Consider the following 15,558-nt stretch of genomic DNA (forward strand, 5'->3'; position numbering starts at 1 on the left):
GAACAAAGATCTGCATCGGGATCTGCTGCCCCTGTGATTGTGCCACCCAAGGTGGTCGCCTTACCTTCTTGCTTCAAGAGTGGGGTCGGCCGGATCCTATTGCTGCTCAAACCGAATAAAAGCTAGTCGAAGCACACTCAGGAAAGACAACGCTGCGGTATTTGTTCTAGCATTTTAACCTTTTGCACGCACTGGTTGCAAATTGTTCTTGATCTTTGCGTTTCACCTTTTTTTTGCAAATTTGTTTGTTCACAAGCGGCGTCTTATGGCACATAAATGAAATAACATGAAATTTATAAATGAAATTTATGATACGGCGTTTTGACAAGCTGCCGTCTGTTGTCAGTGGCAGTTGCGCGCAGCTCATCATTCCAGTCCATCATTCCGCGGTGCGGAACTCGAACCCACGACCCTGAGATCAAAAAATAAAATAAATCCCCTGCGCTCTGGGAAGGATCTTACGCATTTTCGGTTTCAATAAAATCAGTTACCGAAAGAGCCTGTCGGTAGATAAGAGAAGCCAAATCCCGCTTCGTAAGCGGCGCTGCAGATCCGCAGCTCCGAGGAAAGGGCGGCTGCGCTGGTTTCCCTGTGCGCCTGCTCCGCGCGCCTCCAACCCGAGCCCGGCGGGGGCGGCGCTTCAGCCGAGTCCGCGGCTTCCCTTCCTCGCTGGCGGCGGCCTGGAGCAAAGGGCGGGTGTGCCGGCGTCTCCTTCTCGCCCAGGTCTGCAGGCTCCGGGGCTCGGATCCTCGACGGCGGCTTCCGATCATGGGCGATCCAGAGCCGGTGGAGATCGACGGCGGCATCATGGAAGGGGTGAGCTGGGGAGTCGGACAGGATTACGCGCGGGGCCGGCCGCCTTTCTCGGGGTTCATAGCCGCCATGGACCTGAATGAATGGGGTTTTGGGGGGGGGCGGGACCGGCCTCCAGATAGATCGGAGTTGCATTCTTGGAGATTTGGGGGTGGGGAGCGTCTCCCCTTCGATCCCCTGCCGTGGAGTCGCATAACACCTTGTTTGGTTTCCCCAACGGGAATGCCAAACTCCTTGTGTTTACCTTTCTCCTTACCCCACCCAGGTTGCAGCCCTGCTCGGTAGGGCTTGCTTCTGAATAGAACTGTAGAGTTGGAAGGACCCCCTAGAGTCATCTAGTCCACCCCCCCCCCGCAATGCAGGAATCTCAGCGAAAGCAGCCATGACAGATGGCCATCCAACCTCTGCTAAAAATACGTCCAGGAAAGGAGAGCCCACCACATGGGTAGGCACACAAAGACCCTGGGGCCGGATCTGGCCCAAACGCCTTCTAAATCCGGCCCGCGGATGGTCCAGGAATCATCGTGTTTTTTACATGAGTAGTGTGATAGGAATTTTATGGTCTTAGATATATGGCAATGTTCATAACCGCACATACATAGATCAACACAGGAAGACCAACCTGGAACCATTTTGATTCCTAAACTGACCAAATCCTTTCTTTGCAAGGTTAAACTGGAGAAGCCTTCCCATTGTCTCTTTCCTCACAAATCCTGTCTCAAGGATATGTCTGTTGTACCCTGTTGCAACAGATCAATAAAGATCAAGCTTACTAGCTGCTTTGCTTCTCAATATTCTCTGGTTGGCCTCTGTTATTTTCTCCTACCAATAGGGAACCTATGTAAGGACTTTATATGGGCTCTTGGATACCCCATAAGGGAAAAGGGCATATTTTTATTTACAACAGTAGAATGTGTCCTTTTATTTAATGCATCTCTGGGCTATTTGTGGGGCCTGCCTGGTGTTTTTACATGAATAGAATGTATGCTTTTATTTAAAATGCATCTCTGGGTTATTTGTGGGGCCATAGGAATTCGTTCATTCCCCCCACAAAAAATATATTTTGGGCCCCCACAAGGTCTGAGGGAAAATGGACTGGCCCCCTGCTGAAAAAGTTTGCTGACCCCTGGCCTTCACCTCCCATTCCACTGTAGAACAGCTTCTTCCTCTCAAAGAGAGTTTTTCCTGATGTTTAGCCTCCTTTCTTGTAACTTGAAGTCGCTGGTTCGAGTCCTGTTCTCTAGATCAGGAGAATACTGCCAAATTTTGCCCTTGCTCAGGGTGCCGTATTACCAAAGTCCGCCCCCGGTTAGTAGCCCGCCTTGCAGGTGTGCTGGTGCAAGTGCCGTTTATGACAAAAATCAGAAAGCACTTTAAAAGCAAGCTGCAGTCAAAGGAATATAGGCGGCTGCCTTATAAGAAGCCAGACCATTGGCCATGTAGCTCTGAAGTGTTGGCACAGACTGGCAGTAGCGCTTCAGGGTTTCAGGCATGGATCTGTCCTAGGCCTACCCTGAGACTCCGGGAATTGAGCATGCAGTTGTTTGCATACAAAGCAGGTCCTCTGACACTGACTTACGCAGCAGTGAAACTGCTAGCACACTTGCAAAGCTAGACACTATGTTTTCAAATTGGATGGGGGACCACATGTTGAGATTCCTGCCTTGCAGGGGGTTGGACTAGATGACCCTGGGGAGCCCTTCTGCCTCCACAATTCTGTTATTCTATGGCCTTTCCCCAAAGACCTCTGTCTACCCACCCGGGTACCCAGTGGAACTTGTAAACAAAGTCCGCGTCCGTACAAATAGACTCGGTAACTGCAATAGCAGGACAGTACTTAATTTCTGGAAAGACGAGCAGTCTGCCTGGAAACAGTGATGAGGCTGTACCTGCATGACAGTCACTTCTATCTGTCGCAAGTATTTGATCCTCTCTTTTCCTTTCAGGGTGGCCAGATCCTGCGCGTCACCACAGCTCTGAGCTGCCTCTTCGGTACGCCCTTACATGTGAAAAATATCCGAGCCGGCAGGAGTCAGCCTGGCCTTAGGTAAGTCCAGGAGAACAGTTGACAAAGCGGTTTGCTTTAGGAGAGGTCTTGGGGAACCTCGTTGCCCCCAACCTGGCAGGCCAGCTTTGATAGGACAGCCGACCTGTCAATCACCTGACCCCATGATGCTCTGCATCTGGACATTATCGCTTCAGACTGCAGGATGGGAATGTCAGTGGGACTGAATGCACATCCATTTTGCATAGCAAAGCAAGTTGGGGTGGACAGTCATCAAGGACCACCCTGCTGAGAGCCTGAGGGTCCTGCTCCTGCCTCTATCTACCTGACCCAGGCTGGGGCCTGACAGGCTTCATAAGGACTGGTGTTGCTTCCCAGCAGAGAGTACTGCTTTTTCTGTTAAATTGATTTTAAATAGTTTTTTTATGTCCTTTTCAATCATTTAAAAAAGTGATTTAACTGTTTATATCGTACATCCTCTGCTGTTTTAAAATGTGTTTGGGGGGAGGGTTGTTGGGTTGTGGTTGTTTTTGTTTGATTGTGTGTTTCTTGGTTTTGTGTTCTGATTTTATCCTGTGAACTGCCCCGAGGCCTATGGGTATAGGACGGTATATAAATTTAAATAATAATAGATAACACTTGGGGAGATAACCCGTAACTCTTCAGCTATTTATTTTATTTATTGCTAGACTACAACTCCCATCCTCCCTGACCTTTAGCTGCACTGATGGTTGATTGGAATCCACAGTTTGGAAGCCCACAGAGTCCCCAGTCCTATTCTGGGGCAAGATTCTCCCCAACACGCTTGTTTTCTATGTGTAGGAATCTTTTGTTGTTCTTGCTGGGTAGCATTCAGTCATATGAGCCTCTGCTTGCATCTGGAAATCCCTTAGCCTCCCATACAAACTTAGCATCTCTTCTGTGTGCTAGCAGTGATTGAGGCCTCATGTGCACTGTGCATTTAAAGCATTATTGTGCTACTTTGGACAGTCACGGCTTCTCCCAAAGAATTCTGGGAGCTGTTAGGAGACCCCTCACAGAGCTACGAATTCCAGGGTACTTTAGCAACCAGTCCCTCTTCCCAGGGAATTCTGCAGCTGTGATAGCGCTGGTTTCTTCCTTCCCTGGAAGATGATTGCCGCTATGACCACTAACTTTCTTGGCCAGGGACAATGGCTGCTCACCCTGAGCTTGCAGGCAAGTTACTGCTTGCACCTCTGGTGTACTGAGAAGTTTGCACCGGACATGCAAAAATCGAGTATTCTTTGCTACGTGAGTGCATACGCAGGCTTTGCTTCTGTTCTAACTCAGTCCTCTTGACTTGAAGGCCTCAGCACCTGTCAGGATTGAAAATGGTTCGCGACCTTTGCAACGGGCAGATGGAAGGTGGAGAAATTGGATCGACCGAAGTCACTTTCGTGCCAGGGAAGATCCAGGGCGGGACCCACGTCGCGGATACCAAAACAGCGGGGTATATCTCTGCGACTTCTTTGGGTGCTGATGTAGCAATTGTCATTCCGTGTTCAAGAGAAATTGTACATAACAGAATGAAAGAAAATGGATCCAGTATTGACAAGACACCTTACTGGCTTAAAATGCCGATCGGTCGTGTTTTTTCTTGCTGCCTTTCAGGTTGAATTTGCCTTTCCTTGTATGCACAAGTTGCTGCGGGCCACACCCTCAGCTGGTGATGTCTTTGCCGGACATACCGTATTTTTCGCTCTATAAGATGCACTTTTCCCCTCCTAAAAAGTACGGGGAAATGTGTGTGCATCTTATGCAGGCGGGAGGCTCTGCTCAGCGCTCCCTTTAAAGAGCCGCGTGGAGCTTGTGTGTGGCTCTTGGGGGCTTTTCCCCAAGGAGAGAAAAGGGCTGCCCTTCTACCTCCTCGGGGAAAAGCCCCCAAGAGCCGCACACATGCTCCGCGCGCTCTTTAAAGGAAACACGGCTCTTGGGGGAGCCTTCCTCCCACTGCCCAGGAGAGGCTGTGCGCAGCTATCCCAGAAGCCAGAACAGCAAGAGGCTATCCCAGAAGCCGGATCCCTCTTGCTGTTCTGGCTTCTGGGATTCAGAATATTTTTTTTTCTTGTTTTCCTACTCCAAAAACTAGGTGTGTCTTATAGAGCGAAAAATACAGTAATTGTCCAGTTGGTTTCTCTGCCTCCTGGAAATCCAGAAGGAAAATGAAATGTACTCAAATGTACCATACCTGGGGCTTTCTGCCACATGCACCTTGGTTTTTATACTTCGCCAAGTTGCCTCCTTGCACAATCTTTATTAGTAAAGCAGATGTGAAACTGGTGGCAAAAGAAATTCCTGGAAAGGGATGCCATGTTTGAGTTAGATTGGAGCTGTCTTGGGGAAAACTGCTTCAAAATGCAGTGTTTCACCAGAAACTTCAAGATAGCTCTGGATCTTGGGTGGCCCGTATTCATGGATTTAAAAAACAGCAACGGGAGTGCACTGGAGTCATAATAAATAGTAATATTTATAGCTTTTCTTCGCAAACTCTGAACACTGGGACTGGCTTTTTGAAGCTTTGTTTACTGGGTCACAGATTTTCTGTGAGCTCAGCGGTGTGTGTGTTTTAAAGTATAACCCTTTTGTAAGGTTCATCTCTGTCACTGGTAGATAGTGTGAGATGTAATCCGTTGGAGCAGTCAAATACAACATTCCTGGTTTCCCTAGAGTGGACACAGACAAGGGGATGTTACTCCAGCTAGTATAACATCCTGTTACACCTGGTCTGGAGCATGCTCCCCCTACATGTGACCAGGTAGGTGTCTGTGACCCTTGCAGACCCCACAACAGGTCCAGTCACGCAGCCATCTTCCTCTTTTACCCTTTTGCCTTGACTGTTGTGTCTTTATTCTTTGGAGAGGGATCAAAGGGGACTTACCAGGGATAAATCCAATCTGGGCATGCCAGACTGGATTGCTTAGCTAAAGAGATTCAAATGAATCTGCACACCAGCTTCCTGCTGTATAAGGCAGGCATGTCCAAAGTGCTGCCCGGGTGCCCAATCCGGCCTTCCGATTGGTTTAATCCGGCCCCTGTGGCAGTTAATTTCCTGGGGTAAAATTCTAACAGAAGATCAACAACTTCAATACTAAAATAAAGGGTCAACAACTTTGGTCGGCCCTCACGCATGTTCACTTCATCAAATCTGGCCCTCGGCGAAAAAAGTTTGGACACCCCTGGTATAAGGGGAATGCACTCTGCTACTTGCTTCACTAGCGTGAGTGAAGGAAGGGTAATATTTAATAATAATAATAAAATTTATTATTTGTACCCCGCCTATCTGGCTGGGTTTCCCCAGCCACTCTGGGCGGCTTCCAACAAAGATTAAAAATACATTAAAATGTCACACATTAAAAACTTCTCAGAACAGGGCTGCCTTCAGATATTTCTGAATGTCAGGTAGTTGTTTATCTCTTTGACATCTGATGGGAGGGCATTCCACAGGGTGGGTGCCACTACCAAGAAGGCCCTCTGCCTGGTTCCCTGTAGCTTTGCTTCTCACAGTGAGGGAACCACTAGAAGGCCCTCCTCTCCTATATCCTCTCCTACTATCCACAACATTCCCACAGATAGAAAATTGCATCTGGGAGTTTTGGAATCCCCATTGGCTCCGGTCCCTCCGTAATAAATAACACATTCTGTCTGTGTCTCATTCCTGTTTCAGGAGTGTCTGCCTGCTGATGCAAGTTGCAATGCCCTGTGTGCTCTTTGCAGCCTCTCCATCGGAGCTTCGTTTGAAAGGTGGCACCAATGCAGAGATGGCTCCCCAGATTGACTATACAGTGATGGTAAGTTGACCCTTCCATCTTTGCAGCTCAAGTCAGTCCTTTGCTTCATTAGACTTTGGCAACAACGTTACACAAGAAAGCTACATCCGAAATAAATTGCCACCAAACGGTTAAGTGGACCTAAATTCCAGAAAGTGGAGATAAAGCCACAAAAAGTTACTAGTTCTAAGTTTTCCACGTCCACCTACTTTGGCGTTGTGGCATGTTGTTGGCAGGAAGGAGGAAAGAAAAAATTTGTTTTTGGTAGCTTCCCTGACAAGACTACTTGAATGGTCTGATGCTGCAGCTACGATGGTATGGTTCTGAGTAGCCCTTTGACAGGCAGATGTTAGATAGTCCCATATAAAGGCAGATTATTTCCCTTATATTGGCAGATTTGTTTCCTTTAACTATAATAAATTGCTTCTTTGTCTGATTGTTTGGAATTAACTATGTGAATGCTTGTCTACTAGCCTGTTCACTTCTTGAAACCATTCATTCAGGCGCTATAAATTCTTATTTGTTTAAACAAATGGGATTGTAGAAGTAGCACAGTACGCCTGACTTCAGAATTGTGGTTCCTTCAGGCATTTTCATTGCAGTTCATTTCCTTGAAAGGCATGCTTCAGAAGAATGCAACTTCAAACCATGGATTATTTAACTTAACTGGAGTTTGTTTTAAACCAAGATATGACAAACCAGGATTTGTGGAAACTAAAAGTCAGCACTGCCCATCGACTCAGTTCAGACATAATGTCAAACCATGATTTTTCTTTATGATTTCCCTGTCATGTGCAAGTCTTTTTCTAGTGTGCAGCAAGCCATGACTTGCTTTGCCTGATTGCAGGGAACTGATTTGCAAAAACTTTATTTTGCCTGCAAACCACAATTAAACTGTGGTTTCAGATAATAGTTTGCAAATAAACAATGATTTGTGCAAATCAACGTTTTCTGCATTCAGACAAATTAGAAGTGGCTGCTTTTAATCTACCTCCCCATCACTGTTGCCATGTGCAAATGAAGGGGAAGAGGGATTGTGAGAGTCCAAGACTTGTTTTTACCCTGTTTTTTATTCTGTGAACTGCCCTGAGATCTCATGATAATAATTTGTTATAAATCATAATAAGTAATAAAACATTAATAAGATTGAATTAAGCCACTACCTTACTAGCAATTTTGTTTGTTTGACTTGTTGCTTGTTACCCAAAGGTTTCCAAGTAAACGTTTAAAAACATAAATACATCATGCCATTAAAAGAATTCATGCAAATTAACTAGTCGTCATTTCTAGCTAGCTATCTTTCTATCTATCACTATATATGCAGAGCTTTTTTTCAGCCAGAACTTGCCGGAACTCAGTTCTGGTACCTCTCAGTTCTGGCGCCATTGCCATTCTAAGAGAACAAGGGACGTGTTCATGGTGAGTTTTAGCCCCTCTTTTTCCAGAAAAATAGCACTGTATCTGTGTATTATATATGCACAAAACAACCTCCCATAGCAATGACTGACGTGTGTGCTTTGGCAGCACACAAGTCAAAAACAACAACATTCTTTTGACACTCTGACAGGGTGATAGGAAGGAATATTTTGCTCACTAAAATATGTATGTATCTGTGTTTTTCAGCAAATGTATTTACTCTCCAGGTCTTCAAACCAATGGTTGAGAAGTTCAGTTTGACCCTGGACTGTGATATAAAAAGGAGGTAAGTCTCAGGCTCCTCCTTTTGTGACTGTGAGGATGAGATTTGAAGCTTTTAAATAACTGCAGTTTGACATTGTGTTTGAACCTTGAACTGTGCTTAAATAAGCCAGCCATAAACTCTAGTTTTTATTTGACTTGTTTCTTCGTTGCCATGACAGAAACATTACCTGGCCCATAACTTGCTGTTTCTTGACAGGGGCTACTACCCCAAGGGGGGTGGCGAAGTGATCATACGGATGTCCCCTGTAAAACAGTTGAGCCCAATCGACTTAACCAACCGCGGCACCGTGACCAAGATACACGGAAGAGCCTTCGTAGCTGGAGCTCTGCCAGTCAAAGTGAGCCTGTCCTCGTATTCTTAGGGCGTGTCATTTTAGAGGTCAAAACTCAATTTTTTGCAAATTTCTTTCAGTGAGGGGGTCACAAAGTTTTTGGGTGTGAGGCTTCAAATCTGTTCTTTATTTTTTTGTGATTGGACAGCTCTCAGCTTGGTAAGTCCAGCAAATTAACTGTTTTTGGAAAACCAAGGCATTTTAATGTTACCTTCTGGAAATGTCAGTTAATACTAAATAGATTATATATCAATCTTATGTTTTATTACTAACTGCAAGTACGGTGGTACCTCAGAAGTCACACAGAATCCGTTCCGGAAGCCCATTCGACTTCCAAAATGTTCAGAAACCAAGGCGCGGTTTCCTATTGGCTGCAAGAAGCTCCTGCAGCCAATCAGAAGCTGTGTCGGACGTTCAGGTTCCAAATAACTTTCGCAAACCAGGGTTTGCTGAGTCCAGGAGCCAAAACGTTCGACTCGCAAGGCGTTTGGGATCCAAGGTACAACTGTACTTGGCAATCATTTTTAATGATTTCTGTGCAATTCGACACACATTTTACTTGCCAAGCAGAACCAAATTGTATTAATTTAACCAAAACATCCTGTCAAAATATTATAACTTTGTAGCACCCCTCATTTTGGTGATCTGTCAGTTGAAAAATTAAATGCACCCTCATGGGGAAAATGCATGTGTTCTGCTGCACATGGTGAATAAAAAAAAAATGTGTAGCTACTTTCTTTCCAGCATATCAGTGAATTTGTAACGCATATGTATGCAGGTGCCCACACATATTTTGTTATAGAACCAGAAGGAGAAGGACCATAGTTTTTTATGGGGGGTGTCTCAGGAGCTATCACTGGCACCTTTGGTTTAAAGAAGGAACGGGGAGCATGTGATACGTAAGACCCCTGCCAGAGACCCTGGGGGAGCTGATGTTGGTGAATCAGCCAGACCTGGAATAATGTATCTTCCAGGGTCTCGTTTTTGTGACACTGGAATACCACCTCTCTCTAAATATGCAGAGGAACCTAATCCAGGTATAGCCAGCCAATGGGGTGCCCTGCAGACATTATAGGACTCTAACTTCCATCAGCCCCAATGGTTGGGGATGATAGGCGTCCCAAAAACAAATTTTCGGAAGGCACTACATTGGCTACCCCTGACCTACACTGTATAGACGCTGTCTAATAGGCAAGCGTTTACCAAGCAGTAACGCTTTGCATGTAAGAGACACTTTAGCAAGCCAGGTGTCTGTGCGTCAACCTGCCGAGGAGTAAGGAGAATTTTATCGCCCGTTTTGTATGATAGAAGCCATTTTCTACGTAGGAACTTCAGACTATGGTGGAAAGCTCTTCTGTCGAGGTTTCAGTTGTTTTGACTTGTTTGACCTTGTCATGTTAGTTAGCAAAAGACATGGCGTCGGCGGCAGTGAGGTGCATCAGAAAGGAAATCCGAGACCTTGACGTCAACATTGAGGCCGTTCGAGAACCGGATAATGAGGCCTTTGGAACCGGAAGTGGAATAATGTGAGTGGGCTCAAATTGCAGGTTTCCGCACGCTCGCAATCCTGAAATTCACTTATCTGCACTTTAAAGTTTTCCAAAGGCTGTTTTCTATGTATAACTGTTCCAACATCTCACTCTCCCCCCTTCTGTTTAGAATTGTTGCAGAGACTTCCACAGGTTGCTTGCTGGCTGGATCATCGCTTGGTAAAAGAGGTGAGGATTTGGGCAAACAGGATTTTTAATTATTATTTTTTTGAAAAAGCTTCTAATGGAAACTAATTTGGCGCTCTGACATGCTTCGTGGTGGTGTCTTATTTTATATTATCCATGTTCTGCGTAATTACGATGTAATAATGACAGTCACTAAAAGGCCACATTCTTGAGCTACGGTAGCTAACCTTTTTTTTTTTTTTTTTTTTGGCACATAGCTCACACAAGCACAAAACACTTGCCACACATGCAGCACAGGTGTGTTAGTTTCTACCTGTGCTTCTTCTTCACACAGGTAAAAATGCTGACAGAGTTGGAATCGAAGCCGCCGAGATGTTGCTTGGAAATCTTCGACATGGGGGAGCAGTGGACGATTATCTGCAAGACCAAGTAAGCGTTTTGTGTAGAGCTGGGATGGCAAACCTTTTGCCCTCCTAGCGTGGTTGGACTCTGCTGGTCTGACCAATGGCCAGGGCAGAGGGGAGTTGTGGTCCAGTAACATCTGCAAGGCCACAGGTTCCCTATCCTTGACACACAGGTTCCCTCATATAATCATAGCTGTCAACTTTTCTTGTGAGGAATCCTATTTGGAATAAGGGAATTTCCCTTAAAAAAGGGGAAACGTTGACAGCTATGCATATAAGGAAACAAGAGTTTGACAAGGGCAGGTGGAGGCACCTCCCAAAATGAGAAGGGCAGAATATCAGGTGGTCTTGAAAGGGCTGCACTCTGGCACCTACCTGGGAGTAAGTCCCCTTGTGACACGGGTGGCACTGTGGTCCAAACCATCGAGCCTCTTGGGCTTGCTGATCAGAAGGTTGGCGATTCGACTCCCCGCAACAGGGTGAGCTCCCATTGCTCTGTCCCAGCTCCTGCCAACCTAGCGGTTTGAAAGCGCACCAGTGCAAGTAGATAAATAGGTAGCACTGCAGCAGGAAGGTAAATGGCATTTCTGTGCGCTCTGGTTTCCGTCACGGTGTCCCGTTGTGCCAGAAGCAGTTTAGTCATGCTGGCCACATGACCCAGAAAGCTGTCTGTGGACAAACGCCAGCTCCCTTAACCGTTAAAGCGAGATGAGCGGCGCAACCCCATAGTCGCCTTTGACTGGACTTAACCGTCCAGGGGTCCTTTACCTTTGCTGACTTCTGCAAAGACATGAATAGGATTTTATTGTGAGTTATGTGGGCAAGGAGTGTTACTTCAACTGGCTTTCTTTAGCTGCCATGGGAGTTGCATCACTAATAATGATGTGGGTTTTTTTCTTCCTCTCTCTTCTCAAGCTAATCATTTTCATGGCTTTAGCAAATGGCCTCTCCAGAGTGAAAACTGGACCAATTACTCTCCATACAAAAACTGCTATACATTTTGCAGAACAGCTGACAAAGGTGAGTGATACATAGTTTTCTTTTTTTTTCTTTTTCTTTTTTATAATATTTATTAAATTTTTGTTTGACAATAAAGATATATAAAAAAACATACCAAATTCAGATATCCTCATTTCATAAACATCCTTGGACTTCCTCACGCCTCTTGTTCCTACTCTCTAAACTCATAAGTTTTACCAGCAAATTATTAACTTAATTTAATTTATCTATTAAAATTTCCCAATATTCAAATCTCAAATTTAATCTTTTAAATTTCTCTTGTCAAAGGTTAATTATAGAGTACCATTTATCCACAATTTATCTTATTTTTCAATTACATTAACTTTTACACATATAAATTATTAATTTGTTGGAGCCCTGATGTTGCAGATCTTACATTTTTCTTAACATTCATACAGTTTACAATGCTTTTGTAGATAGTCTTTAAACTTCTTCCAGTTCTCCTCCTCCAATTCTTCTCCCTGGTTTCGGATTCTGCCGGTCATCTCATCCAGTTCCATATAGTCCATCAGTTGCATCTGCCATTCTTCCAGTGTGGGCAAATCTTGAGTTTTCCAGCCCTTAGCAATGAGTATCCTTGCTGCTGTTGTGGCATACATAAAAAAAGTTTGATCCTTCTTTTGCACACTCTGGCCGACAATGCCCAGGAGGAAGGCCTCTGGTTTCTTAAGAAAGGTGTACTTAAATACCTTTTTCAGCTCGTTATATATCATTTCTTTTTTTTAATGTCGGTTGATGAGTACACACTTCACAGACTTGCTTTCTCTAGTTACCGTAGTTTTTGCTCCATAACACGCATTTTTTTCCTCGTAGAAAGTAAGGGGAAATGTCTGTGCGTGTTACGGAGCAAATGCTTCCCTCCTCCGTGGCTCGCTTTGAAATAGCAAAGCGGGAGAAGAGCCACTGAGTGGGGAGGAAAGAGGGACAGAGAGCCTGCTTCTTTAAAGGAGCAAAGCGGGAGAGGAGAGGAGCCGCTTACACGAGTTTAAGCGGATCCTGTCCGGTTGGCTCCTTTAAAGCAAGCAGGCTCTCTGTCCCTCCTCCCCACTCAGCTCGCTAAATAGCAGCAAAGTTTTTCAGCTCACTAAGCGGGGGGATGAGCCGGGGAGGAGGGAGAGAAGCAGAGCCTGCTTGCTTTAAAGGAGCAAAGTGGGAGAGGAGAGGAGCCTTCTCCCCTTATACTCCTCTCCTGCATTATTAGCAGCATCTTTCTCCACACACCCCACACGTGTTCCTTCTCCCCTTAAACCCCTCTCCTGCATTATTAGTAGCATCCTTCTCCACCCATCCCACACGTGCTCCTTGTCCCTTGAGTGCTTTTCCTTCCCTCCCCGCTTAAAATGTGGTTACAAAGCACAGATCCACATGGATCCTCAGGATTTTTGCACTGGGTCACCCCAAATTCACCATCAGATCACATAGCATGTCCATGGCTACAATTTGCACCAAAAAAATCACGCACCCACTGTTGCCTGGGGCCGCAGTGGTGCAAAAACGTGGTTACAAACATGGATCCATGTGGATCCTCAGGATTTTTGCATTGGGCTACCCCAAACTCACCGTCAGATTACATGTCTGTGGCCACAGCATGAACCACAAAAATCATACATCCACTGTTTCGTTTAGAATATTTTTTTTCTTGTTTTCCTCCTCTAAAAACTACGTGCGTGTTATGGTTGGGTGCATGTTATAGAGCGAAAAATACGGTAGATATTTTCAGTAGTTTATGCTGCTGTTATGGAATATCCCTCAGGTGGGGGTCTAGCAAAGCCTCCTCAGGTCTGTTCATATGACAGGTTTACTCACACTTTTAACACCTCAAGTTTTAAACTGAATGTTGTTTATTATCAGTTTTGTATTATTATTATTATTATTATTATTATTATTATTATTATTATTATTATTATTATAGTATTTTATTTTCAGAGCCTGATTTTAATAAGCAAGCTCTTGCACGTCATGCAAACAATATACAGGTGGCTACACATGTGCATTTTAAAGAATACGTTAATAAACCCACTTTATGACACTTAAAATTATTTTCATTGCAGGCTAAATTTACTGTGACAAAATCAGAAGAGGACGCTTCCCCCAAGGATGCATACATTATCGAGTGCCAAGGAGTTGGACTGCTAAACACCAATTTGTAGCTGCTGCTGTTTGTTGGAATGGTTTAATTATTATTATTTTGGCTTTGTTTTTGTTTTGCCTTTAAAAATATTGCTGACATCCTCAAGGGAGAAAAGTGTGATTAGTGTTAGGTTTGAATTAATTCTAATAAAGGACATCCATTTTGGGCTCTCTAGATAATAAAAAGCCTATATTGCTGCTGTTAAACACAGCAGATGATCAGTATAGATCACAGCAGAGCGGGGAAAGCGATAGCTTCGGCTTTTAAAAACGGACTTCTGTGATTCGGTCGTTCTTGTCCCCTGTTGGGAGCTGATCATATGGAATCCTTCACGTGCGTTGCAACAAAAATGTCGACAAAAAGTCATTTTTAGCAGTTTCTGTTCACATCTCTTTTTTTATTTCTGTAACCCTTTCTTGCACACGACTACAGATAAAAATAAAACAGTCTCAACAGATGAAGATATTTGCTACTTATTACCAGTAAAAGGGCAGAGGTTTGCAAATAATATGGGGGGCATTTTCTGACGGTGGCACCTGTATGACCTGGTTTGCATCAAGTGTGCAGGTTCCGGAAAGGGAGAATATAGCTGTGTCCCTTCTCCCTGTCCATTTACTGCTGCAAGCTTTGACTTAGTGCAGTCGCTCCCAAACTTGAAAACTGCTGAGGGTCTTGGTATATGTGCTTAATGATATTTCTGCCTGTTGTAGCAATTTCAGTGTGCTGTGCTAGACGCCATATGCTTTATAATTGTGTTTTCGTTGCTCCTTTTCTTTCTTACGTTGCATTTCTTGTAGCCCAGTTTGAGTTCCGCAGAATTCAAGCTGTAACACAGCACAGTTCGAGAAAGAGAAGAAGCGATAAGAACACCATTAAAAATCAGTGCGGATATTGAAGGCAGACATGCCACAAACCCTTCACACTTGGCACTCTCCCACACTTGGCACTATATTTTAAATAGCCAGAAATTGCAGAGGACTGGGAGAGTGCCAAGTGTGAAGGGTTTGTATATATTTATATATATAAGTATTGAATATAAATCTCCTCAGCATTGTCTGTACTTTGCCCCATGTGCAGAGTTGGAATTCAGAAGGCAGAGGTGGGCATAGTGATAGTTGTTTTAATTTGATCAGTTACGTGTTGTTAGTACAACATCAGGGCCATGCCGAGGGGTATGTGTGTGTGTCCAAGTGTCCCTATTTTCCAGGGACAGTCCTGGATTTACGGAAGCTGTCTCAGTTTCTGATTTGATCCCAGAATGCCCCACTTCCCTTAGGATGTCCCTATTCTCATTGGAGAAATGTTGGAGGGTATGGTAAGATGTCTTTGTTTTCATCAGAGGGTATGCAGTCATGTAACCCCCGAGCCAAGGAGATAGGTAACCAGTGCCTTTTTTTTCTGGGGGTACCAACACCTTTCCCCTCCCTAGAAGCATTGTAAATAACTATACAACCTTTAGAAGACATCTGAAGGCTGCCCTGTGTAGTTTTATTATGTTTTTATATACAGTGGTACCTCGGGTTACATACGCTTCAGGTTACATATGCCTCAGGTTAGAGACTCCGCTAACCCTGAAATAGTACCTCGGGTTAAGAACTTTGCTTCAGGATGAGAACAGAAATTGCACGACGGCGCAGCGGGAGGCCCCATTAGCTAAAGTGGTGCTTCAGGTTAAGAACGGACCTCCA

At 44.7% G+C, this 15,558-nt stretch overlaps 1 protein-coding gene across 2 annotated transcripts; it reads left to right on the forward strand.

Annotated features, from left to right (window-relative positions):
- The first annotated feature begins 624 nt into the window (after positions 1 to 624).
- RTCA (RNA 3'-terminal phosphate cyclase) lies at positions 625 to 14,331 on the forward strand. 2 transcript variants are annotated; one of them, XR_014565407.1, is made up of 12 exons: positions 625 to 816; positions 2,760 to 2,860; positions 4,146 to 4,289; positions 6,504 to 6,627; positions 8,250 to 8,308; positions 8,504 to 8,645; positions 10,041 to 10,165; positions 10,299 to 10,357; positions 10,650 to 10,744; positions 11,635 to 11,739; positions 13,791 to 14,207; positions 14,244 to 14,331. XR_014565407.1 is itself a non-coding variant. In XM_083743521.1 (11 exons), exons 1-11 carry the CDS (start codon positions 769 to 771, stop codon positions 13,887 to 13,889), a joined length of 1,101 nt encoding a protein of 366 aa, XP_083599647.1. In that variant the 5' UTR covers positions 625 to 768; the 3' UTR covers positions 13,890 to 14,331. The 2 variants fall into 2 exon arrangements, 1 of the variants encoding a protein (XP_083599647.1); XM_083743521.1 differs by having other exon boundaries at positions 13,791 to 14,331.
- The last annotated feature ends 1,227 nt before the right edge of the window (positions 14,332 to 15,558 follow it).

Source organism: Podarcis gaigeae (assembly GCF_964106915.1).
Source record: "Podarcis gaigeae genome assembly, chromosome: 6".
Lineage (NCBI taxonomy): Eukaryota > Metazoa > Chordata > Lepidosauria > Squamata > Lacertidae > Podarcis > Podarcis gaigeae.